The 24,340-nt window shown below is 52.3% G+C and overlaps 2 protein-coding genes across 5 annotated transcripts; one reads left to right on the top strand and one right to left on the bottom strand.

Moving 5' to 3' along the window:
* The first annotated feature begins 1,338 nt into the window (after positions 1–1,338).
* TALDO1 (transaldolase 1) lies at positions 1,339–11,444 on the top strand. The gene is made up of 8 exons (XM_054171973.1): positions 1,339–1,536; positions 4,538–4,661; positions 5,151–5,258; positions 6,435–6,566; positions 7,216–7,391; positions 8,554–8,751; positions 9,741–9,886; positions 11,299–11,444. The coding sequence occupies exons 1-8, from the start codon at positions 1,440–1,442 to the stop codon at positions 11,329–11,331; spliced, it is 1,014 nt and encodes a 337-aa protein (XP_054027948.1). The 5' UTR covers positions 1,339–1,439; the 3' UTR covers positions 11,332–11,444.
* A 2,307-nt stretch (positions 11,445–13,751) lies between these two features.
* GATD1 (glutamine amidotransferase class 1 domain containing 1) lies at positions 13,752–24,340 on the bottom strand. Of its 4 annotated transcripts, none has more exons than XM_054171901.1 (8): positions 24,219–24,340; positions 23,247–23,323; positions 21,877–21,982; positions 20,231–20,338; positions 18,772–18,866; positions 17,954–18,047; positions 16,436–16,547; positions 13,752–15,801 (listed from the first exon to the last, which is right to left on the bottom strand). In XM_054171901.1, exons 1-8 carry the CDS (start codon positions 24,289–24,291, stop codon positions 15,798–15,800), a joined length of 669 nt encoding a protein of 222 aa, XP_054027876.1. In that variant the 5' UTR covers positions 24,292–24,340; the 3' UTR covers positions 13,752–15,797. The 4 variants fall into 4 exon arrangements, with proteins under 4 accessions (XP_054027876.1, XP_054027874.1, XP_054027875.1 ...); XM_054171899.1 differs by having other exon boundaries at positions 13,752–15,729; XM_054171900.1 differs by having other exon boundaries at positions 13,752–15,726.

Below are 24,340 nucleotides of genomic sequence, written 5' to 3'. Positions count from 1 at the left end.
CTTTTGATCCTGGGGGCTGCATTCAAAAGGAAGAATGTTATGACCATGATAATCAAGTCTAAAACCAGGGTAGGTGAAAAGTTCCACATGTGCTAGCAGTCACATGCTGGGAAAGCCACCATCTGAGTTCAAAACATCCCTTGTCTCATCATCTTGAGGAAGAAATCTCCCTTAGCTCTGAAACATGCAACTGAGAACATGCCAGCATTTGCACACATGCTGTCCAAGACTCCATTGTGCACTGGCAAGTAAAAAATGCCCAACTCTGCTCAATGGCAGCGATTGCAGGGCTGAGAACAAAGAGGAGGGATGGGATGTACAAGGAGACTCTCTTTATTCCTTGTCAGATGATTCTGGAGACAATGAGAACACGTTTCCTACACGGTCACAGGATTCAAACAGCACTTAGATGTAACACCTCTTTCCATTATCCTCTCTTGGGGCTGGATGAAGCATGAGAAGGTTGTACAAAAGCATGTCCTTGTACATCAGGAAGGGAAATTAATGTGGCAGCATCCACATCTGAAAACAATACCAGACTAAATGAGAAGAACAGCATGATCCAAAGAGCCTGTTTAAAGACTAAGTGGCAGATTGTGCAACATTACCAGCCAAGTCCTATTCCCAGCACAACAGGATCGCATGCCAACAGCATCGCCTTCTCTAGAGTCTAAATGATACACGGGCTCACGACCAGCCGTCGGTGCCCAGGAGCCTGTGCCTTGTTGGGTCAGGGGGGCTCTTCCTGGCCCGGCAGCCCAGGCTGGCGCTGCCTTGAGCTTTGCCACTACAGCAAGGGAGGAAACGCACCACTTGGCTCCTACAGCGGGTTAACGCGGGCGTGGCAGGGCTGCCAGTCCCTCCTCAAGGCTGTTACCCGGGGCCAAGGCCTCACCCTCACCAACACTCCCGCCGCCATCTTAGCTCACCGCCAGAGCCCCTTCCCGGAGCCGTCCCGCGGGCCCCAGAGGGCTGGGTGTGCGGGGGGCAGCTCGGAAGACATGCCCGGCCATGGGAGAGGCTCCGGGGGGCGATGCTAGGGACAGAAACCCTAAACCTAGCCCGCAGGGACAGCAGCTCCCACGGCCGCGCTGCGCGCTCCTGGCTGCGCGCAACGGCCCACAGAGACCGCCGCGTCCCTGTTGCCATGGTAGCTGCCCCGCGACCCTCGCGAGCGGCCAAACCACCCAATCAGAAACCTCCTCCCTCCCCCTGCCCTGCCTTGGCTCCTCCCAGACACGTCAATCTTGCCTCTGGCTCTTCTGACTGGTTAATCCCCGACCTCCTGGGATGGGATTGGCGGCAGGCGGGCTGCTCGCCCCGCCTCGCAGGCGGCTGGTATCGGGAGCGCGCGGGGAGCGGCGGGTGCGCGCAGGCGGGATCCCCTCCGGGCACAGGCGGTTCTTTATAGGCGGCGTAAGCCCCCACGTCCCGCGATTATGTCGGTGTCCCCCGTGAAGCGGCAGAAGATGGAATCGGTGCTGGACCAACTCAAGCACCACACCACGGTGGTGGCCGACACCGGGGACTTCAACGGTGAGAGGCGGCGGAGGGGCCCCTGTCACCTCATCCCGCCCCCCCTCCCCGGGCATCGGGGCGAGTCCCCTAAAGGAGCAAACTGCTGGGGAGGCGGAGGGGTGGGGGTGTGGGGATCGCCGTGCAACGGGGTCGCTTGGTTGCGCAAGGCCCGGCGGTGGGAACGGCGCCGGCACCGAAGGTGGGGCCGCTCTCGGGGGACTCGTGCCCGGCGGCGGCTCGGCTTCCGCCAAGGGGAGTCCGGAGGTGTCCGGGTGCTGCCGCGCTGCTGCTGGTCGGGCTGCGGAGGCTCGGCGCTGCGAGGTCTGTCTGTCCCGGGGCCACCCGGCGTCCTCTAGGATGGGATCTGAAGGATCGTCCGGGTGTTACCGAAGCGGATAAAGCCGCTCCCGCAGTGGGTCCCGCTCCACCGGCTCCCGGAGATCCGAGGCTGGCAGCGCCCTGCCCGCCCAGTTCACCAGTTACTGCTTCTCCTGCTGCGCACCGACCCAGGTCTTGGCACCCCTAGGCTGGATCCAGTCCGCGCACTGCTTTTCCCAGTCCTTCCAGTGGCTCCTTTCCAGTTTGACCCACGCTGCGTGCAAACCCTGCTGGTCAGCTCCGTGTCCTGCTGCCAACCAGTGCCAGGCTGAGCACGATGGGTTGTGGAGGGCTGATGAAGTTGTTTTTTTCACCAGAGGAGGTGTAGGTTGGACGTGAGGAACAATTTCTTCCCCAAAAGGGTTGTCAAGCCCTGGAATAGGCTGCCCAGGGAAGCAGTGGAGTCTCCATCCCTGGAAGGGTTTCAAAGCTGTGGAGTTAATGGTTGGACTTCATGATCTTAAGAGGTCTTTTTCCAACCATGGTGGTTCTGTGAGATGTGCTGAGGCACAAGGTTTAGTGGTGGCCTGTCAGTGCTGAGTTAATGGTTGGACTCCATGATCTTAAAGCTCTTTTCCAAGCTAAACCATTCAGTGCTTCGAAGCAAAGCAGTCCTGAAGCAAAGCAAATAACACAAGAGTGCTTTTGTCCTCCCTCCCTCAGAAGAACAAGCTCTGCCCTTTCCCGGGAAGGGAGGTGACATTCCACTTTTAAAGCCACTTGTCCTAGGCTGTCCCAGCCCCAACGCCTGCACAGAACCCAGAATTCCCTCCCCTGGCCATCTCTGTGCTGCGTGGAGCAGCGCTGAATCCTGTTCTGCCCTCACTGGGGCCCATGCTAATCCCTCTGCTGCTTGCCTAATCCTGTGGGCGATGAACAAACAGCCCTAACGGCAGCCACCAGATGTCTGCTGGTGGTGGATTTTCAACTGGGAGTGCATGGGGACAGCAGCAGCTTGGGCATGTGCCTGACCCTGGGGGCTGTGGAGCTCTTCAACTCTTTGGATTCCTGGATTCCAAGTTTCAGTGTTATGGAGAAACTGGGGGGGGTTGCCTTCAGGAGTCCATCTGACATCATAGAACTGTTGAGGTTGGAAGAGCCCTTTGAGATCAAGTCCAGCCTCTTTCCTGGAGCTCACAATCCCACCACTGCCACTAAACTACATCCTTCAGCACCACATCCATGTGGCTTTTAAACACCTCCAAGGATGGAGGCTCTGCTTTTTGAGAGACCTGAAGGGGACTGGGTGAGGACAGCTGGGAGACAGGTTTCATAGAATCACAGACTGGCAGAACGTTAGGGGTTGGAAGGGACCTCTAGAGATCATTTAGTCCAACCCCCTTCCCAAAGCAGGGCTACCTAGAGCAAGCCACTCAGGAATGCATCCAGGTGAGTCTTGAAAGTCTCCAGAGAAGGACACTCCACAACCTCTCTGGGCAGACTGCTCCAGGGCTCCATCATCCTCACTGTAAAGAAGTTTCTCTTCATACGGAGGTGGAACCTCCTGTGTTCCAGCTTATACCTGTTGGTCCTTGTCCTGTTACTGGGCACCACCAAAAAGAGCCTGGCACCTTCATCTTGATGCCCTCAGATGTTTATAGATGTTGACAAGATCCCCTCTCAGACTGAACAGCCCCAGGGCTCTCAGTCTTTCCTCACAGGAGAGATGCTCAAGTTTAATGAGGTTAATTTCTGCACACTGCCAAAGACCCACAGGAGACTTCACATGCTGCAAGGCTGGAAAGGATTAATCACCTCTGACAGAACAGGCTCCTCCAAAATTGTGAGTGTGCTTCAGAGCTGTGCTTCCTTCCCTGGAGACTTTTCAAAGCCACCTGGACATTGTCATCCTAGGCAGCCTGCTGTGAGTGACTGCTTTAGCAGGGGGGTTGGACTGGATGATCTCCAGAGGTCCATCCAACCCCACCATGCTGGGATTGCTGTACTGCTTGATTTTAAGCAGTATCCATGTGAATTGAAGTGTGTCTTGAAGGACCTGTTTGTGTGGAGTGGATTTGCTCTAGGATCATGATCATGGCCCAGGAGGGAGCTATGGAAAAATGCACTTTCTTTGATGACTGAAAAACTAAAAGTAGTCCTCTCTCACTTGGGGGTTGGGGGCAAAAAAAGCTGAGGACAAGTTACTGTTGATAAGTATTTTGTCATACTTGACCTTTAGCTGAGTTAACAGGGTGAGCAGAAATGGCTGAAGGACCTGCAGGGGTTCTCCCCTGGTTACTGAGCCAGGCCCTGCACACCAGGCAGCTGAGCTGTGCTTGGGGACAGGCAGCACATGGTCACAGCCCACCCTGATGAGCAGCCACTGTCACCTCAAAACCTGATACTAGAGAGAAGAGACCGACCCCCACCTGGCTCCAGCCCCCTTTCAGAGAGTTGTAGAGAGCAATGAAGCCTTCCCATAGCCTTCTCTTCTCCAGACTAAAGAACCCCAGGTCCCACATCTGCTCCTCCACAGCCTTGTTCTCCACACCTTCCCCCAGCTTTGTTGCCCTTCTCTGGACCTGCTCCAGCCTCTCAATGTCCTTCCTAAGTGTTTCCATTCTCCAGTTTAGACCAAAATCCCTGGAATTGCTCAGCCCTGCTGATTGTTTTCAACAGGCTCTTTTTATTCCCCCCCCAGCAATTGATGAATACAAGCCCCTGGATGCCACCACAAACCCATCCCTGATCCTGGCTGCTGCTCAGATGCCAGCTTACCAAAATCTTGTGGATGATGCTGTTGCCTATGGCAAAAAGCTTGGGGGGTAAGTCAAGAGGGTTTTTATCTCAGGAGATCTCCATTGAAGAAGCTGCAATTACACATTTGGCATTTACAACTCCTAGCAGTGTGCTGGAGTCTTCCCCTCACCTACTCATGGGCGTACCTCCTGCCCCAAACACCCTCAACCCTTAAAGAAAGATGTAATTCCTTTGTGCTTTGAGGTTCATTTCCATTCTCCAGTTCACACATGGCCCTCTAGAACTGCTCAGGAAAACACTTTTGAGTTGACAGCACCTAAGACATGGTGTCCAAAGGCTAAACTGCTGGTGGTGCAGGGAGGGCAGAAGATGACCGTGGAGCAGAGCATGACCTCTGAAGTTTAATGTTAAATGGGCTGTGAAGTTTGAGCCTCAAATCCATGGCAAGGTGCAAACCAAATAGGTTTGGTTTGTTTGGGGTTGTTTTGGGTGGGGTTTGGTTTTTTTTCCTTCTCTTCCCCCATGGAAATTGTTTTGCTCTTCATGGTTTTCAGGTCAGAAGAGGAACAGATCAAAAATGCCTGTGACAAACTCTTTGTGCTATTTGGAGCTGAAATACTGAAGAGGATACCTGGCCGTGTGTCCACTGAAGTAGATGCAAGGTTGGCTCTTTTTTTCTCCTGGGTTAGTGGTGCATACAGAAAGAGCAGAAAGGTTGGAGAAGGATGTTCTGGACTAGAGAGCTCACTGTTAGGAGGCTAAGAAGAGTTTCTACTGATAAGGTTTTGTTGGAGAACAGATTTCCCTTGCTTTGCTTGGTTGTGCTCGAGCAATGAGTAGATGTGGCACTTTGGGAGGTGGTTTAAGTGGTCATGGAGGTGTTGGGTAGAAGGTTGGACTTGATGCTCTCAAGAGGTCTTTTCCAACCTTAGCGATTCAGTGCTTCTAACTCTGTGATGGAAGTATGAAAACAAGGAGTGCTCAGCTTGGATTTTGTCACCTTCCTGTTGTCCCTTAAGCAAAGGAGAGCTCAGGCTTCTACTCTCAGTTTTATTCCTTCTCTTCCACGTGAGGTTGTCTTCTCCATGTACCACAAGATCTGGTTTGGTATCCTTGTCCTTGCCAACTCACTTTTAGCACTCACCTTCTGCAGTCCTCACATTTGAGGAAAACTTTTCTCTGTGACTTGCTTGTGGAAGGATATGGACCTACTAGAGCAGGTCCAGAGGAGGCCAGAAAGATGATCAGAGGGCTGGGAGCACCTCCCCTATGGGGACAGGCTGTGAGAGTTGGGGCTGTTAAGCCTGGAGAAGGTTCCAGGGAAACCTTGGAGCAGCCTTTCAATATCTGGAGGGGACCTATAGGAAGGCTGGGGAGGGACTGTTCAGAGGGGCCTGTGGTGACAGGACAAGGGGCACTGGTTTGAAACTAGAGCAGGAGAGATTTAGTTTGGACATTAGGAGAAAGTTATCAGTGAGGGTGGTGAGACACTGGAACAGGTTGCCTGGAGAGTTGGTTGAGGGCCCATCCCTGGAGGCATCCAACGTCAAGCTTGATGGGGCCCTGAGCAGCCTGCTTTAGTTGGAGGTGTCCCTGCTGAGGACAGGAGGGTTGAACAAGATGACCCTTGAGGGTCCCTTCCAACTTGATGCATTCTGTGAAAGCATCCTGAGCTCTGGATCCTCAGTGCTGCCATGCAGCTACTAGATGGGCTGACATCCCAGGAAGTATCTCCAGGAACAAACTCCTGGCTGCTGAAAGTGCTTTTCAGTGGGCTCTGGGAGGGACAGAGGCTGAAAACTCCTGAGGTTTCAAGCAGCTCTACTCTTGTTTCAAAGGTTGTCCTTTGATAAGGAAGGAATGATCCAAAGGGCCAGACGCCTGATTGACCTCTACAAGGAAGCAGGAATCAGTAAAGAGCGAATTCTCATCAAGCTCTCTTCAACCTGGGAAGGAATCCAGGCTGGCAAGTAAGTGCTTCTTTATGGTTTGTGCTGATTCACAGCCTGCTCCTGCCTGCTCACAGCCACCTGACAAGCACATCAGATACTTCAAGAATTGTTTTGAAAGCCCTGCAGCAGGGAATCTGTTGCTGGGGCTGGGCTCTAGCTGGCCAGCGAGGTGCTCTGCTGCAGCATGCTGTTGAGACAGGAGAAGTGTCTTCACACAAGGTCCTGAACTGCCACACAAAGTTGCCTGTGCTGTTGAAACAAGTGTGGTCACACAAGGGCCAGGCCACAGAGGTTGTTTCCTGAACTGCCCCATCTCTGGAGGCATTCAAGATCAAATTTGCTGGGGCAGCCTGCTCTAGTTGGAGATGTCCCTGCTGACTGCAGGGGGGTTGATGACCTTTGAGGGTCCCTTCCAACCTGATGCATTCTGTGTGAAGTTGTCTGCATTTGGTTCAGGGAACAACAGCAAATAAAGCAAAGCCTGGCAGTGCAGAACATCTGCTGTGAGCTTAAAACTTGAAGGCCCTTTACACTTCCCCACACTCCTAATTTAACTGCAGGGACTGAGTAGATTTAACTTCCTACCTCATCGTTAGCTTACTGCAGCAATGTGAATTCTGGAAGGGGAGTGTGCAAACTGCTCTTCTAAGCCAGCCTGTGCCTGCAGGGTCCTGGAAGCAGAGTATGGGATTCACTGCAACATGACCTTGCTGTTCTCCTTCGCCCAGGCAGTTGCCTGTGCTGAAGCTGGAGTCACTCTCATCTCCCCGTTCGTAGGACGCATCCTGGACTGGTACGTGGCAAATGGAGAGAAGAAAAGCTTTGAGCCATCAGAGGACCCAGGTGAGTTTTCCTTTCAACATCCAGGTTAAAAATACAACAGCTACTTATCTGAACCCTGCTGGCAACAAATGTGGTCTTTTAACCATGTTCTAAATAATCATTTGTACCAGTACAGAAAGGGTGGCTACCAAGATCATAGAATTGTCAGGGTTGGAAGGGAGCTCAAGGCTCAGCCAGTTCCAACCCCCCTGCCATGGGCAGGGACACCTCACACTACAGCAGGTTGCTCACAGCCACCTCCAGCCTGGCTGCAAACACCTCCAGGGCTGAGGCTTCCACCACCTCCCTGGGCAACCTGTGCCTGTGTCTCACCACCCTCACGAGGAAGAACTTCTTCCTCACATCCAATCCCAATCTCCCCACTTCTAGTTTTGCTCCATCCCCCCCAGTCCTATCCCTCCCTGACACCCTCAAAAGTCCCTCCCCAGCTTTCTTGTAGCCCCTTCCAGATACTGGAAGGCCACAATTAGGTCTCCTCAGAGCCTTCTCTCTCCAGACTGAACAACCCCAACTCCCTCAAGAGTGTCCTCATAGCAGAGCAGCTCCAGCCCTCTGCTCATCCTCATGGCCCTTCTCTGGACACCTTCCAGCACTTCCAGATCCTTCTGGTAATAGAGGCTCCAGAACTGGACACGGTGCTCCAGGTGTGGTCTCACCAGAGCAGAGGGGGAGAATCACCTCCCTTGACCTGCTGGGTATGCTTCTCTTGATGCAGCCCAGCATACAATTGGCTTTCTGGTGCAGTATGGGTTTGATGGAGGGACCATTCAGTGGATGAAGATGATGGAGGCTCCTTCTTTATAAGGAGTCCCATGGACAGCATAGGGGGTAATGGGTACAAGATTCCAACTGGACTCCAAAAGAACATTTTTCACCACAATAACAGTTAGACACTGGACTCATCTCCCAAAGGAAGTGGTGGATTCCCCTCCACTGGACAGTTTCAAGACTCAGCTTGGCAGGTTGCTGGGCCAGCTCATTCCAACTAGACTATCACCTAGAAAGATTGGACCAGATGATCCTTGAGGTCCCTTCCAAGCTGGCATTGTGTGATTTGTTCTTCCCATGCAGCAAGCTGCTGCTGAGGGGTGGGGCTGGATGACCTGGAAAGGTCCCTTCCAACCTAAAGCATTCTCTGACTTCTACTTATTCATTACTTTAGGAGTGAAGAGTGTCACTAAGATCTACAACTACTACAAGAAGTTTGGCTACAAAACCATCGTGATGGGTGCCTCCTTTCGGAACACAGGGGAAATAAAAGCCCTCACAGGCTGTGACTATCTCACCATTTCACCCAAGCTTTTGGCAGAGCTCAGCAAAGAGTATGTCAAGTTGACTCCCACACTCAGTGTCAAAGAGGGTAAGTCCAGAGAAGCCCACTCCTAGCTGAGGATGGGCTTGCTCCATCTCTTGGACGCTTCAGAGTTGGTGGTTCTCCTCAGCTCTGTGGTTCTTGCTCTCACTTTGCTCTAGGATAAAACCCCCTTGATCCTTCTCTAAAGCAAACAAAGGCCTCAGGACTAGAGTTCTGCTGCAGTTTCTGCCACACACAATCACTTCTCTAGGGTCCTGAGCCCTCACTGACTGCCCTTACCATGGGTTTAACTATTTGTACCCTCTCCTGAGAGGACAAGGAGGAACTTCATGCTTTTGGCTATTATCAAAGATGCCAAATACAGTTTAATCTTAAGTTAACATTGCATCAGTGATGCAGTCAGCTCTGGACATGCCAAAAGCCTTGTGTGCCCACCAGGAATTAATCAGAGGCACGGCTGAGTGGTTGGATCTGGTGATGCTGTGCCACCGTGGTTCCGAGTTTGTGTTCCCCCTGCACTGCTCCTTCAGCTTTACAACTGGGAGGATGAGGTTTGTGCCCAGCTGGAGTGCTGGGCTGCTGTTTGGAAGGGTGTTTAGCTGGCTTGTAGGCAGGTTATCAATCGAGCTTTGTGAGGCACTGCCAACTAATCAAAGAGCCAATTGTTCAGGGTATTTGCTTAGAATGGCTCCCAGCAGGAGGAGCTTCCCTAATTCCTGATAATAGGCCTGAAAGTCCTGTACCATTCAGCAGCAGATACAAGATAACAGCACACACACACACAAACCACTGCATGGGAAGGGAGACAAACCACAGCAGGAACGTTTCCTGCTGTTCCTGTAGCCAGGCTGAGGAGCCACATGCTCCTCAAGTCACCGTTGAAAGGGCCAGCTGCATCTCAGCAGCTGGAGGTGTGGTGCTCAGAGCCCTGGGGCTGGTTTAGGAAGCCTGTGGGAGTTGGTAATGATCCCATAGTGGGGTTTGGTCCCCTTTTTTATATTTTTTTTTTCTGTCCCAATTCCTCTTGCACACAGCTCAGGCATCTGAGCTTGAGAAGATCCACCTGGATGAGAAGGCCTTCCGCTGGCACCACAACGAAGACCAAATGGCTGTGGAGAAGTTGTCTGATGGGATCAGAAAGTTTGCTGCAGATGCCATAAAGCTGGAGAGGATGTTAAAGGTAGGTGTTCTGTCCCCTCCCAAGGACTGCAGCTGACCCCTGCTGTGGCTAAGGATTAGAATCATGACTGTTGGAAAACGTTCCCAAGACCATGGAGTCCAGCACTGCTAAGTCCCCACCAAACCATGGCCCTCAGCACCACATCTCCACAGCTTTCAAAGCCCTCCAGGGATGGGGATTGCACCACTGCCCTGGGCAGGCCAGGCCTTGACTCTCCTTTTGATGAGGTCACTTCTCCCCATCTCCAACCTATAACTCCCCTGGGGCAACTTGAGGCTATTCCCTCTTGTCCTGTGACTTGTGCCTTTGCAGAAGAGACCAACCCCCAGCTGGCCCCAGCCTCCTTGCAGGAGGTCCCAGAAAGTCTCCCCTCAGCCTCCTTTGCTCCAGGCTCAACACCCCCAGCTCCCTCAGCTGCTCCTCCCCAGCCCTGTTCTCCAGACCCTTCCCCAGCTTCATTGTCCTTCTCTGGCCCTGCTCCAGCTCCTCAATGTCCTTCTTGGAGTGAGAGGCCCAAAACTGACCCCAGGATTCCAGCTGTGGCCTCAGCAGTGCCCAGCCCAGGGGACAATCCCTGCCCTGCTCCTGCTGGCCACACTCTTGCTGCTCCAAGCCAGGATGCTGGAGGCCTTCTTGGCCACTTGAGCACACCCTGGCTCATCTCCAGCTGCTGTCACCAACCTCTCAGGTCCTTTCCAGCCACTCCTCCCCAGGCCTGTAGTGTTTCAGAGAGCTGTTGTGACTGATGAGGAACCTGTGGGCAAGTCTGATCAGGTTTTCACACAGGCAGCACAAGCTCTGTAGGACAGGCAGCTAGCAAACAGGCCACCTAGCTTAAATGAACCTGGTAAAGTTGACTGCCTCTCCAGAAGGCACTCCTGCCAGATGTATGCAGGCAGCCACACCTGCTCCCTGGGGCCCAGGGCAGTGTTTAGACTGGCAACTAACCAAGGTAAAGCTACTGTCAGAGTGAGAAGCCCCTTCAGCCTGCACCTAAACTCCTCAGCTGTCAGCAGTGGCACAAGACCCAAAATCAGCAGAGAGTGAGCTGGAAATCAATCCTGCTTGTGCTTGGCACTAGGAGGCACCAAATACTGAGTCACCACTCCTGGAGGTGTCCAAGAAATGTGTGGCCATGGCACCTGGGGACATGGTTTGATGGCCATGGTGCTGTTGGGTTGATGGTTGGACTGGATGATCTTAAAAGGTCTTTTCCAACCCAAACAATTCTATGAGTCTGTGAAATGGGATCAGTTGAATTGTGTGGTTTTTGGGGGGTGGGGGGAATACACCTCAAGTGTCCTTGAGCTAGGGACTTGTTGACTGAAAACCACTTGATAGTGACTTGTGTCCCTGAAGCACAGCTCCCAAACTCTTCCTCACCTGCTCTCTCTTTCCTCTTCTCTTCCCAGGAGCGAATGTTCAGTGCTGAAAATGGGAAGTAGGAAAAACCCCTGAGCTGGATTTGAGTGGCTCACCCTCCAATTAAACTGGATGTACAAATGTCTTCCCTTGTGTGAGTCTCATGCTGTGTCTGGATAGATTTCTGTATCATGCTTCTCTTTTCTGTATCAAAGGGACAAAGAGAATTGCTGACTCTTTTTTGGTGGCCCTTTTCTCAATACATGCAAATGAACCCAGGTTTTCCTTGCAATGTCTTCCTTGCCCTGCTGCAGGGCACACCTGGACACAGTCTTTTAACTTTTGGACTTTCTGGATTAAATTCTTAATTAAGTCCATAGTCCTGAGACAGGCAGAGAGCAGTTTCCTCTTTCTGAGTTTTACTGGGCCTAAATCACACAATCCCAGCATGGGTTGGGTTGGAAGGGACCTTAAAGATACCAGCCATGGGCAGGGACACCTCTCCCTAAGCCCAGATTGCTCAAACCTTCATCCAACCTGGCCTTTACCACCTCCAGCTTCCATGGGCAGCCTCTTTCAGTGTCTCACCACCCTCACTGTAAAGAATTTCTTTATAACATCCAGTCCAAATCTACCTTTGTCCAGCACTGTGGATTTTCAAAGCTGCTCTTACAGTAACCACAACATGCCAGGGGAGGATGAGGCTCTTCCACCAGACCCAAACTATTTCCCTCCAGCCACAGGCCTACTTAATCCACCCAACTGAACATTACCCCCGATGAAAAAGCTCAGGTATTGCCCAGATCCTGCAGAAGAAGACCTGAGGCTGTAAAAGTGGCCAACACAGAGCTGCTGTGTGGTTGTTGTTGCTCCTTTCTTCCTTCCTCATGCTCAGTGAGCAGTAAAAGCCTCTCTGCAGGGTGTGACTTCACCTGACAGCTGGGTGATGCTCAGCCTGTCACAGCTTGTCTTGCCCCAAGGCAGCAGGTCCTGCTGTCTGACCTCTTAGCAAAGGAATTGGGAGGTGTTTCAGGCCACTGCTGTGTTCTTACAGGTGCAAGGATTCAGGCATGACTACACTGCAGAGAAGCTGCATGAAGCTGGGTACCTGGGTCAGCACTGATCTGGCTCCCCAGGCCTCAGGCCAGTTTGCTGCTGTGAAGCTGGGCAGGGGCTCTGAGCCTCTCTAAGAAACCTGCTCTTCTTCCCCCTGGGTGGAGCAAGTGCTCTGCACCTTCACACCACCGAAAGAGCCACCAGATCTGCCACCTCTGGCAGCTGGGACACAGCTGGCCAGGGTCAATACCACCAGAGGTTCATACAGGACTCTGAAGCACTCTGGAAGCTGCTCAAGAGACACTAAAATACTGCAGTGAGACAGGGAGAGGAGACAGGAAAAGATGTCCCAGTCAGACCTTATTCTGCTTGCCTACAGACCCATGACCTCCTCAAGAGCTCAGAGGGCAGGAGATGTCCAAGTCATGCCCCAAATGGTCACTTAAGTGTTCTGGCAGCAGCTGCAGATTCCCATTCCAGCTCTGAGGCTTGTTCTCTTCAGGAGGGATGTGGTGAGCTGACTGATGAACATGGCTAAGTCTGCCCTGGTGAGGAGTATTGTGTCCAGTTCTGGGCCCCTCAGTTCAGGAAGGACCTCAAGGAACTGCTTCAAAGAGTCCAGCACAGAGCCACAAAAATGATGTAAGGAAGGTGTTCTACTCCCTTAGAGGAGAGCCTGAGGGAGCTGAGGGCTCTTCAGGTTGGAGAGGAGGAGACTGAGAGATGACCTCATTCATGTTTACAAACAGGTGAAGGGTGAGTGCCCAGAGGATGGAGCCAGGCTCTGCTGGGTGATGCCCAATGACAGGCCAAGGGGCAATGGTGGAAGTTGAGGCACAGAAAGTTCCATGGAACCATGAGGAAAATGTGAGTGTGACAGAGCCCTGGAACAGGCTGCCCAGGGCAGCTGTGGAGTCTCTCTCTGGAGACATTCAAAACCCACCTGGATATGTTCCTGTGGGATCTGCTCCAGGTGACCCTGCTCTGGCAGGGAGGGGTTGGACTGGATGAGCTTCCAAGGTCCCTTTTCAGCTCCTAACATTCTGTGAGTCTGTGAAACAGAGCAAAACCCCACCAGTCACCCAGCCCTTCAGTCACACAGCACCTTCACCCTAGGGGTCTTCCTCACCTTCATCTCTCCTCAGGAGATGAAGAGATCTCTCCCAGGATCCTGTCCAAACCTAGCTTGCAAACCCCACCTAGTGGCTTCCCAGCTCCTGATACCACTTCAGATTAAGCAATCAGGAGCAGGAGATGTCTCCTCTCTCCTGGAAAGTTTTTTAGCTATCACAGCCACGAGGACAAGCTTGGACTCAGCAAGCAGGGCCAAAAATTGTGTGTGTGTAAGTCCCAACGAGCCAACACACTTTAAAACTTGCTTTTACAATGTCCATGTCCTTTAATAAACACACACAGAGCTCCTCTCCAGCTTTTCACACCCCCCCCCCAGCACCCCCAAGGCCTTCTCCACAGGGCTGCTCTGCAGCCTTTCACCTCTAGCCTGCACTGGTATCACAAACTGCCCTGACCCAAGTGGAGGACCTTGCACTTGGTACTTGTTGAACCTTCATGAGTATGCAACATGAGATGGTAGCACTTCGTGTGTGTGGCTCCCCAAAGAGAGCTCAGCAGCTGGCTGGGGCCAGGAGCTGACTTCTAACACGAAGAGCTGCTGGGAGCAGCCCTCAGAGCGCAGCACCCAGCGCTCCAGAGCACAGCACAAAACCAGCCAGGCTTTGTGGGGGCTGGAAAAAACATCACCAGAGTTTGAAGCTTTTGATCTGTTTGAGAAGCACTTTCTGGCTTTGGGACAAAAAGGAGCTGTCACATGGTGGAAAAGCCAGAATGCTCTCTCACAACCATCCCCAACAAAGCCAGTGACACACCAAGCGTTTGCAAGCGCTGCCACAAGCTCCTCCTGGGACACCCAGGGCAGGGAGAGGAGAAACCACCACAGCAGGGAGTCAGTTTGGTTAGGACATTTGAGAATACCAGCAGCTTCTGCTGCCATTCAGCCAGACCTGGCCAGGCTGGAAAGCTGAGAGGAAGCTCCCAAAGTTCAACCAGGGCAAGAGGAGGATCCTGTCCCTGGGGAGGAACAAGACCCTGCACCAGTACAGGTGAGAGGTGACCAGTTCAGGAGAGACTGGGAACTGCTGGACAGAGTCCAGGGAAGGCTCTGAAGGGGCCTGGAGCAGCTCTGTGAGGAGCAAAGGCTGAGAGCCCTGGGGCTGTGGAGCCTGCAGAAGAGCAGCCCCAGAGGGCAGCTGAGCAATGCTCAGCAAGAGCTAAAGGAGCTGGGGGGGGCAAGAGGCTGGGGCCAGACTCTGCTGAGGGGTGCCCAGGGCCAGGCCAAGGGGCAGAGGGCACAAAGTGGCAGGCAGGAGGTTGCCTCTGAAGCTGAGGAGAAAGTTGTTTGGGGTGAGGGTGCTGGAGGCCTGGAGCAGGCTGCCCAGAGAGGTTGTGGAGTGTCCTTGTGTGGAGAGCTTGCAACCCCCCCTGGGCACTGTGCTGCTGGGCAAGCTGCTGGGGGTGCCCTGCTGGGGCAGGGGGCTTGGAATGGGTGATCTGCAGAGCTCCCTTCCAACCTCCTCCATGCTGGGACTGAGGGATTCTGTAAAATTCCAGCAAGAGACAAGCTCTCTGTACTGGCCAGGGAGAAGTATTTCAAGCATCTCAACGAGAACAAAGATCCTAACACCAGCAGCACAGAGGAGAACAGAAAACCAGTTAAGACCATTTAAAACCAGCTGAGCCAACACTTTAAACAGAAGCAGAGTCAGGTGAAGAGGTGAGGAAGAAAACAGGGCCACAGTGTGCCTACAGCACCTTCTGCTGGTTGCTTTCCACCACCCAGCTCTGCTTTATTCAGAGCTCAGCATTTTCCATCTTATTCCAGGCACATCCAAGGCATTCCAGACACTATCAGAGCTCAGACAGCAACTTGTGGCCACCAAAGTCAGGGGAGGATGCATCTCAAAAGGCATTTCAGTGGAGGTGGAGGTTTTGATGATGGAAACCCAAAGAGCAGCTGCTTCACAGTTCCAGGTTCCTCTTTAGGGCAGCTATTAACAATCAGAACATCAGCCTAGGGCAGGGACTTCAGGAACCTGTAGCACCAACTTGAACAAGACAATTCCCACATGGATAAATTAAGGGTCCAGAGAGGAGGAAAATGTAGCAACAAAACTGCAGAGTGGTCCCAGCACCACTTCTCAAATGTGACACTCTTCAAATGTTTCTCTCTTACAACCTTCTCCACTCTACACACACAAAACCTGCCACTGCCACTTCACTGCCAGTCTCTTCCCAGTCCAGGACAGAGCTTTAGAGGGATGATTGATTCAGTTGCAGCCAAGGAGATCCTCAGCCTGCTGGCTCTTCATCCACCCCATTTGCAAGGAGACCTGCTCCTTCATTTCCTGCTGAACCAAACACATCCAAACATGACAGCACCTGTTAGTCCACAGCCAGGAAAGGGCTTGTAACACATTCACCTGAGCAAGAGAAGATTTTGGTGGTTATTTCTGTGTTCTTCTCTCTGACATGAAAGCCAAGCAGCCCAGCATTCCCACAGGCATTACATCCATTCATTCCCAGAATCCCAAACCACAGCTGGCTAAACACTGACATGCCAAAGCACAGAGGCTGCCACAAGAGATGCTCTTCTTAGCAGAGATGTTCAGAGAAGCCTGCTCTGTGTATGACTTCACCAGCCCTGCATTTCCCAGGACATTTCACCTTCTTTGTTGTTTACAGAAGGACCCGGCAGTGCTGGTGGACAACAAGTTGCCCATGAGCCAGAAATGTGCTCTCATGACCAAGAGGGCACAAAGTGGATGCCAGGAGGTTGCCTCTGAAGCTGAGGAGAAAGTTGTTTGGTGTGAGGGTGCTGGAGGCCTGGAGCAGGCTGCCCAGAGAGGTCATGGAGTCTCCTCCTCAGGAGAGCTTCCAAACCCCCCTGGGCATTGTACTGCTGGGCAAGCTGCTGGGGGTGCCCTGCTTTAGCCCTGGAGGTTGGACTGGATGACCTCCAGAGGTCCCTTCCAACCTCCTCCATGATGGGATTCCTGAAACTAAAGGGTGATCAGCATGGTCTGTCCCCAGTTCCTATGTGCCACATTTTCTTACCTGATGTTGCAAAGGAGGAGAAGATTCTGGACAGCAGGAAGAGTTGAATTCTCATTCTGTCCTGTCACCAGGTGCCTGTCCAGCACAACATGCACAGCATCTGGACTGCTGGCTAAACACAGGAGAAAGAGCAACAGGCAGCATGTTCATCAAGACTGCTTCAGTGTCAGTGTCACAGCTCTGACAGAACTAACACAAACCAGAACTATTCTGAACAGAGATCTGCTGGGTGACTGACAGGTTGATCTATAACCCCTACAACAACCCCATGCAGTTGGCCACAATAACCCCATGCAGTGCTAGAGGCTGGGGTCAGAGTGGCTGGAGAGCAGTCAGGCAGAAAGGGACCTGGGGGTACTGGTTGATAGTAGGCTGAACATGAGCCAGCAGTGTGCCCAGGGGGCTAAGAAGGCCAATGGCATCCTGGCCTGGATCACGAACAGTGTGGCCAGAAGGAGCAGGGAAGTCATTCTGCCCCTGTGCTCAGCACTGGTTAGGCCACACCTTGAGTGCTGTGTCCAGTTCTGGGCTCCTCAGTTGAGGAAAGATGTTGAGCTGCTGGAAGGTGTCCAGAGAAGGGCAACAAAGCTGGGGAGGGGTCTGGAGCACAGCCCTGTGAGGAGAGGCTGAGGGAACTGGGGTTGCCTAGCCTAGAGAAAAGGAGGCTCAGGGGAGACCTTCTTGCTCTCTACAACTACCTGAAGAGAGGTTGTAGCCAGGAGGGGGTTGGTCTCTTCTCCCAGGCACCCAGCACCAGAACAAGAGGACACAAGCTGTGCCAGGGGAGCTTTAGGCTGGATGTTAGGAAGAAGTTCTTCCCAGCAAGAGAGATTGGCCATGGGAATGTGCTGCCCAGGGAGGTGGTGGAGTCACCATGACTGGAGGTGTTTAGGAAGAGACTGGATGGGGTGCTTGGTGCCATGGTTTAGTTGATTAGATGGTGTTGGATGATAGGTTGGACTTGATGATCTCCAAGGTCTTTTCCAACCTGGTTAATTCTATTCTATTCTATAGACAAGGACCACTCAGCCCCTAATCCTGAAACAGCTTCATCAGAAGGCCCTTCTCTGACAGCACAGCAGGACTGGTCCCCTCATTCAGTTAACACCAGATGGATATAAATTGTTCATCAACAGATTTTCACCTCCAATTTTTGAACACCTCCAGGGATGGAGACTCCACCTCCCTGGGCAGCACATTCCAAGGGCCAATTACTCCTTCTGGGAAGAACTTTCTCCTCACTTCCAGCCTAAGCTTCCCCTGGCACAGCTTGAGACTGTGTCCTCTTGTTCTGGTGTTGGGTGCCTGGGAGAAGAGACCAACCCCCACCTGGCTACCACCTCCCTGGCTACACACCCCAGTTTCTAATCCACTGGGATAATTGATCATCCCCCTCCCCCAAAACGGGAACACAGGATGAGAAACCCTGTCAGAGCTCTCTTCAGCTGGGTCAAAGTGGCACACAGATGTTCCAAAAGGCCAGCCATGAAAGTCCTGGACAACAAGAGGGTGACATACCACTGAATGTAGCTCCAGAGTCCTTCACAAAGTCTTCCACAATAATGGACAAACTGGCAAAATTAGGCTGCCTCACAAGTTCATACACTGAGGGCTGAAAGACAGAACAAAAGGCACCAACTCTGAGGCCTTTTTATAGGGGGGGGGGAATAAAGTAAAATCAGCACACACTTCCCCCTGCAATTTAGTTTTTGTTCCCCATTATGATCTTCTCAACTCTGTAGAGGAAACAAGAGAGAAATGAGGCATAAAACCAATGACCACAGGCAGCTCCTCTGGATTTTCTGTGGGGAGCAAAGTGAAAAATCAAGTGAGACAAAAGATGACACCAAAAAACCTCCCCCAGCCTGCCCAGGGCTGTGGTGGAGTTGTCACCCCCTGGAGGGGTTTCAAAGCTGTGGAGATGCAGTGCTGAGCACCGTGGTTTAGTGGTGCCCAGGCAGTGCTGGTTCAAGGGTTGGACTCCATGATCAGAAAGGCTTTTTCCAACATGAATGATTCCATGACCCAAAGAGCTGCAGGGGTCATTGCCAGCATTTTATCCAGTAAACTTTACATTGAATCAGCAATCAGAAGGAAAACCCTCTCTACACAACAGCCAAGCAAGAGAGTTCCTTCATGCACTCAGTGCTGGGGCTTCCCTTGCCCATAACTCCCCACACACCTTGCACACAAACCAAAAAGTACCAACCTGACCATTTATACTTGCAGGAAGTTCTGGGATCAGACCAGAAGATTTCAGATCACCTAAAACCACAGGCCTCTGGCTCAGCAAGAAAACCCTCAAACAGCAAGAGTAAGGTGAAATCTCAACCTACCCCTGTCAGGCTGTATCCTTCAAACACCCAGGATTTATCCTCATTGGTGGCACAACACAAAGCTGCTACTCCATGTCCAACTGCACAGATGGGCTCTGGAGAAAAAGCAAAGCAGCTGTCAGCATCTTCAAGCAGCCCAGAAACAGAGGAGTGCTCAGGAGACTCTCTGTGTGTTACAGTCACAAATCACACTGAACTGCTTAGTCTCTCTTTGGCTGCCAGATTTTTCCTGCACACTGCAGTAAGAATTGCTCAGGCTTGTAAAGGGTTACTAGCTGTTAACTCCAGTAAGAATTGCTCAGTAGTCTTGTAAAGAGTTACTAGCTGTTAACTCCAGTAAGAACTGCTCAGTCTTGTAAAGAGTTACTAGCTGTTAACTCCAGTAAGAATTGCTCAGGCTTGTAAAGAGTTACTAGCTGTTAACTCCAGTAAGAATTGCTCAGTCTTGTAAAGAGTTACTAGCTGTTAACTCCAGTAAGAATTGCTCAGGCTTGTAAAGAGTTACTAGCTGTTAACTCCAGTAAGAACTGCTCAGTCTTGTAAAGGGTTACTAGCTGTTAACTCCAGTAAGAATTGCTCAGTCTTGTAAAGAGTTACTAGCTGTTAACTCCAGTAAGAATTGCTCAGGCTTGTAAAGAGTTACTAGCTGTTAACTCCAGTAAGAATTGCTCAGGCTTGTAAAGGGTTACTAGCTGTTAACTCCAGAGAGAGCACCAAGGACAAAAAGCACACAGTCAAGTGGTGAAAGCCTTCAATTACAGCCTAAATGATGATACATTTCACACTTGGCTCTGAACCTGGAATCCTACCAACCTGAAGAGAGCCATTTCTGTACCACTATAAGGCAGAGGACCCTCCCACAAGCACAGCAAAGCCTCTGAGATAGTCTTCTATATAACTGCATCAAGAGGATGCTTTGCCAGAGGGTTTCTCTCAAGCAGCTCTTGCCAACTCCAAGTCCTCTTCAACTACATCAACACTGTTAAGCCATTGGAAGGTTAACAGCCTGACATGACCAGCACAAAATTCAAGGGACCTGGCATTGTTCAACCTGGAGAAGGGGAGGCTGAGGGGAGACCTCATTGCTCTCTTCAGCTCCCTGAAAGGAGGTTGGAGTGAGGAGGGGTTGGTCTCTTCTCCCTAGTTATTAGGTGACAGAACGAGGGGAAATGGCCAGAAATTGTGCCAGGGGAGGTTTAGGTTGGACATGAGGAAGAATTTCTTCACTGAAAGGGTGAGCAGGCATTGGAACAGGCTGCCCAGGGCAGTCATGGAGTCACCATCCCTGGAGCTGCTCAAGAAACCTGTGGACGTGGCACCTGGGGACAGGGTTTAGTGGCCTTGGGGGTCTTACATTCAGGGTTGGACTGAATGACCTTAGAGGTCTTTTCCAACCCAAACAGTTCTATGATTCTAAGGACTATTTCATTTCCCAAAACATCTGAAGATGTTCACCTACTGTTCTCAGTGCTGAAATGCTGCAGGATCTTTGCCAGGTACCCACTGTTTGCAAGATCAGTCACAGCCCCAGGGCAGTTTGGGATCAGCAGAGCGTGGTATCTGGCACCTAGGAAGGAAACAAAGGGAGAACCTCATTGTAAAACAAGTCACAAACAAAACTGCCTGACCATGAACCCACTCCAGAGCTGACAAAAATTAAGACAATACCACCCAAATCTGTCAGAAAACTGCACAAACTGAGTGATCTAAAGAAAACTATGGAGTCTGGAGTAGAGAAGGCTCTGAGGAGACCTAACTGTGGCCTCCCAGGATCTGAAGGGGGCTACAAGAAAGCTGGGGAGGGACTTTTGAGGGTGTCAGGGAGGGATAGGACTGGGGGGGATGGAACAAAACTAGAAGTGGGGAGATTGAGATTGGATGTTAGGAGGAAGTTGTTCCCCATGAGGGTGGTGAGAGACTGGCACAGGTTGCCCAGGGAGGTGGTGGAAGCCTCATCCCTGGAGGTTTTTGCAGCCAGGCTGGATGTGGCTGTGAGCAACCTGCTGCAATGTGGGGTGTCCCATGCAGTTGCCAGAAGTTCCTTATAAACAAAAAAAAAGGGCAATTGTAGCTGCCAGAAATTCCTTTGAAATAGAAGAAAAGCAACTGCAGTCGCCAGAAATTTCCTTTTAAATCAAACAAAAGCAACTGCAGTTGCCAGAAATTCCTTTGAAATAATAAACAAGAGCCATTGGAGTAGCTAGAAATTCCTTCTGAATTAAAAAAAAGGGCAATTGCAGATGCCAGAAATTCCCTTTCATCATAAAAGAAGCAACCCTAGTTGCCAGAAATTCCTTTTCATTCAAAGAAGAGCAACTGCAGCTGCCAGAAATTCCCTTTAAATAATAAAAAACAGCAATTGCAGTTGCCAGAAATTCCTTTTAAGTAAAAAAATAAATAGCATTTGTAGCTGCCAGAAATTCCTCTTCACTCTAAATTAGGAATGGTAGTTGCCAGAAATTCCCTTTAATTAAAAAAAAAACAAACAACCTCAACCCAGCAATTGCAGTTGCTAGAAATTCCTCTTAAGTAAAAATGAGGAATTGTGGTGGCCAGAAATTTCCCTCAGATCAAAAGAACAGCAAATTGCAGTTGTCCAAAATTCCTTTGCATTGAAAGAAGAGCAATTGCAGATGCCAGAAATTCCTTTTAAATGATAAAAAAAATAGCAATTGCAGCTGCTAGGAAATCCCCCTTCAATAAAAATGAGGAATGGTAGTTGCTAGGAAATCCCTCTTCAATAAAAATGAGGAATGGTAGTTGCTAGGAAATCCCTCTTCAAGAAAAATGAGGAATGGTAGTTGCTAGGAAATCCCTCTTCAATAAAAATGAGGAATGGTAGTTGCTAGGAAATCCCTCTTCAATAAAAATGAGGAATGGCAGTTGCCAGAAATTCCTCTTCAATTAAAACCCCTCCAAACCCAGGAACTGTATTTGCAGGAATTCCTCTTAAATAAACCCCAAAACACCCAGCACCTGTCAGTGCTTCCCCTAAACCCACCAGGCTTATGCCTCTTACTCTGTCGCTCTTCCCTAAAGCCCTAAACCTGCAGCAAGATCCTCAGTGGGGAGGGCAGGGAGCGGCCCACGGGCAGAGCCCTTTACCGTCGATGGACTCCAGCTTGGCAGGGCTGGCGTAGGATTTCATGCGGAAGTCCTGGATCCAGCGCAGGTTGCCCTCGTTCACCTCCACAAAATCGATGGGCTTCCCCTGAGGAGAAGATGGGTCAGAGCCAGTGGTCAGCCAGAAGCACTGCAGGCGCCCACTGCATTTCTTCAGGTGTCCTCACGCAGCATTTTCATAGCCCTCAGAAGCCTGACAGTGTCTGACAGAAGTTGTTCCTCTCGTAGCTCTCCTTCCACTCTCTGTGGGTGACACACACTGGACAGAGAAGTTCAGAGGCAGACAAGGAACATCATGAATGCACTTCACAGAATGCCAGGTTGGAAGGGACCCCAAGGATCATCTGGTCCAACCTTTCTAGGTAACAGTCTAGTCAAAATGAGGCGGCCCAGGCCCCTGACAGGCTGCGACGGGGCGGCCCAGGCCCCTGACAGGCTGCGACGGGGCGGCCCAGGCCCCTGACAGGCTGCGACGGGGCGGCCCAGGCCCCTGACAGGCTGCGACGGGGCGGCCCAGGCCCCTGACAGGCTGCGACGGGGCGGCCCAGGCCCCTGACAGGCTGCGACCGGGCGGCCCAGGCCCCTGACAGGCTGCGACCGGGCGGCCCAGGCCCCTGACAGGCTGCGACGGGGCGGCCCAGGACCCTGACAGGCTGTGACGGGGCGGCCCAGGCCCCTGACAGGCTGCGACGGGGCGGCCCAGGCCCCTGACAGGCTGCGACGGGGCGGCCCAGGCCCCTGACAGGCTGCGACCGGGCGGCCCAGGACCCTGACAGGCTGCGACGGGGCGGCCCAGGCCCCTGACAGGCTGCGACGGGGCGGCCCAGGACCCTGACAGGCTGCGACGGGGCGGCCCAGGACCCTGACAGGCTGCGACGGGGCGGCCCAGGACCCTGACAGGCTGTGACCGGGCGGCCCAGGACCCTGACAGGCTGCGACCGGGCGGCCCAGGACCCTGACAAGTTATAATCACAGAATCACCAAGGTTGGAAGAGACCTCAAAGATCATCAAGTCCAACCTGTCACCACAGACCTCATGGCTAATCCATGGCACCAAGTGCCACATCCAACCCCTTCTTGAACACCTCCAGGGATGGTGACTCCACCACCTCCCTGGGCAGCCCATTCCAAATGCTAACTGTCAAGCTGAGTCTTAAGACAGTCTAATGGACAGGAATCCACTGCTTCCCATGGGGGAATTATTACAAAGTCTGAATTCAATGTTAAGAACAATTAACCTGTGAAGCCAATGAAACAGGTCTGCAAAAAAAAAGTTAAGCATAAACCTCTCTTGTCAGTTATTAGCAGGTTTCAGTCTGAAATCATCACAGGAACTGCTCATTTTTACTCACCCCAGGAGTTGCAACCTGCAGGTTGAAAGCAGAGCTGGTCAGTGTAAAGCAGTGAAGGAAGGACTGGGCTGATACACCTGAAAAAAAAAAGAGCCAGCAACTTAAGTAAAAAAATCAACAGTATTTTAATCCCAGCCACATCAGCTCATTTCATCTAGCAAAGCAAACATCTTGTGGTGAAGAGGGCAAATGGTCTCCTGGGGGGGCATGAAGTGTGGCCAGCAGGTCAAGGGAAGTCCTCCCCATCTACTGTACCCCAGCCAGGCCAGGGGGTCCAGTTCTGGGCTCCCCAGTTCAGGAGAGGCTGGGAACAGCTGGAGAGAGGCCAGGGCAGGCTCTGAAGGGGCCTGGAACATCTCTGTGAGGAGCAAAGGCTGAGAGCCCTGGGGCTGTGGAGCCTGCAGAAGAGCAGCCCCAGAAGGGATCTGCTCAAGTCTCAGCAAAAGCTGAAGAAGCTGTGGGGGACAAGAAGCTGAGGCCAGACTCTTGTCAGTGGTGCCCAGAGGCAAGACAAGAGACAGAGGGCACAAAGTGGCAGGCAGGAGGTTGCCTCTGAAGCTGAGGAGAAAGTTGTTTGGGGGGAGGGTGCTGGAGGCCTGGAGCAGGCTGCCCAGAGAGGTTGTGGAGTGTCCTTGTGTGGAGAGCTGGCAACCCCCCCTGGGCACTGTGCTGCTGGGCAAGCTGCTGGGGGTGCCCTGCTGGGGCAGGGGGCTGGGGCTGGCTGAGCTCCAGAGCTCCCTTCCAACCCCACCATGCTGGGAGCGGGTGTCTCGCACACAGAGGAGACACAGAACGCAGGGCACAGCTGTGGGCAGGCACACGCCCGGAACGCAGCCGAGGACCACCGCAGCATTCAAAGGGCCGAGCAGGCCGGGGCTCACATCCCGGGGCGAGGGAGGCCGCAGGGCCGGGGAGCCGAAGTGAGAAGCAGGGCCCGGCAGGACGGAGGTTTCCTGGTGTAAAAGGCCTCACCGGCAGTAGCCGCGCTGGCGACGATGAGGCAGCTGGGTTTGCCCAGCCGCTCCGACATGGCTGCGGCAGGCATGGGCCGGAAGCGCGCAGGGAACGCGGGAGGCGCAGCCGCCGCGCATGCG

Source organism: Dryobates pubescens, chromosome 22 (assembly GCF_014839835.1).
Source record: "Dryobates pubescens isolate bDryPub1 chromosome 22, bDryPub1.pri, whole genome shotgun sequence".
Taxonomy (NCBI): domain Eukaryota; kingdom Metazoa; phylum Chordata; class Aves; order Piciformes; family Picidae; genus Dryobates; species Dryobates pubescens.
This window is presented reverse-complemented; position numbering and strand designations above follow the sequence as displayed.

Bases quoted from the DNA above. Each gene is read 5' to 3' on its own strand.
- TALDO1 (XM_054171973.1), top strand. From the start codon at position 1,440: ATGTCGGTGTCCCCCGTGAAGCGGCAGAAGATGGAATCGGTGCTGGAC. The intron at 1,537-4,537 runs GTGAGAGGCGGC...TTCCCCCCCCAG, and splicing joins CGACACCGGGGACTTCAACG to CAATTGATGAATACAAGCCC. The intron at 9,887-11,298 runs GTAGGTGTTCTG...TTCTCTTCCCAG, and splicing joins AGCTGGAGAGGATGTTAAAG to GAGCGAATGTTCAGTGCTGA.
- GATD1 (XM_054171899.1), bottom strand. From the start codon at position 24,291: ATGCCTGCCGCAGCCATGTCGGAGCGGCTGGGCAAACCCAGCTGCCTC. The intron at 18,867-20,230 runs GTAGGTGAACAT...CTTTTTCTCCAG, and splicing joins GCATTTCAGCACTGAGAACA to AGCCCATCTGTGCAGTTGGA. The intron at 16,548-17,953 runs GTATGTCACCCT...TCCTGTGTTTAG, and splicing joins CTCTGGAGCTACATTCAGTG to CCAGCAGTCCAGATGCTGTG.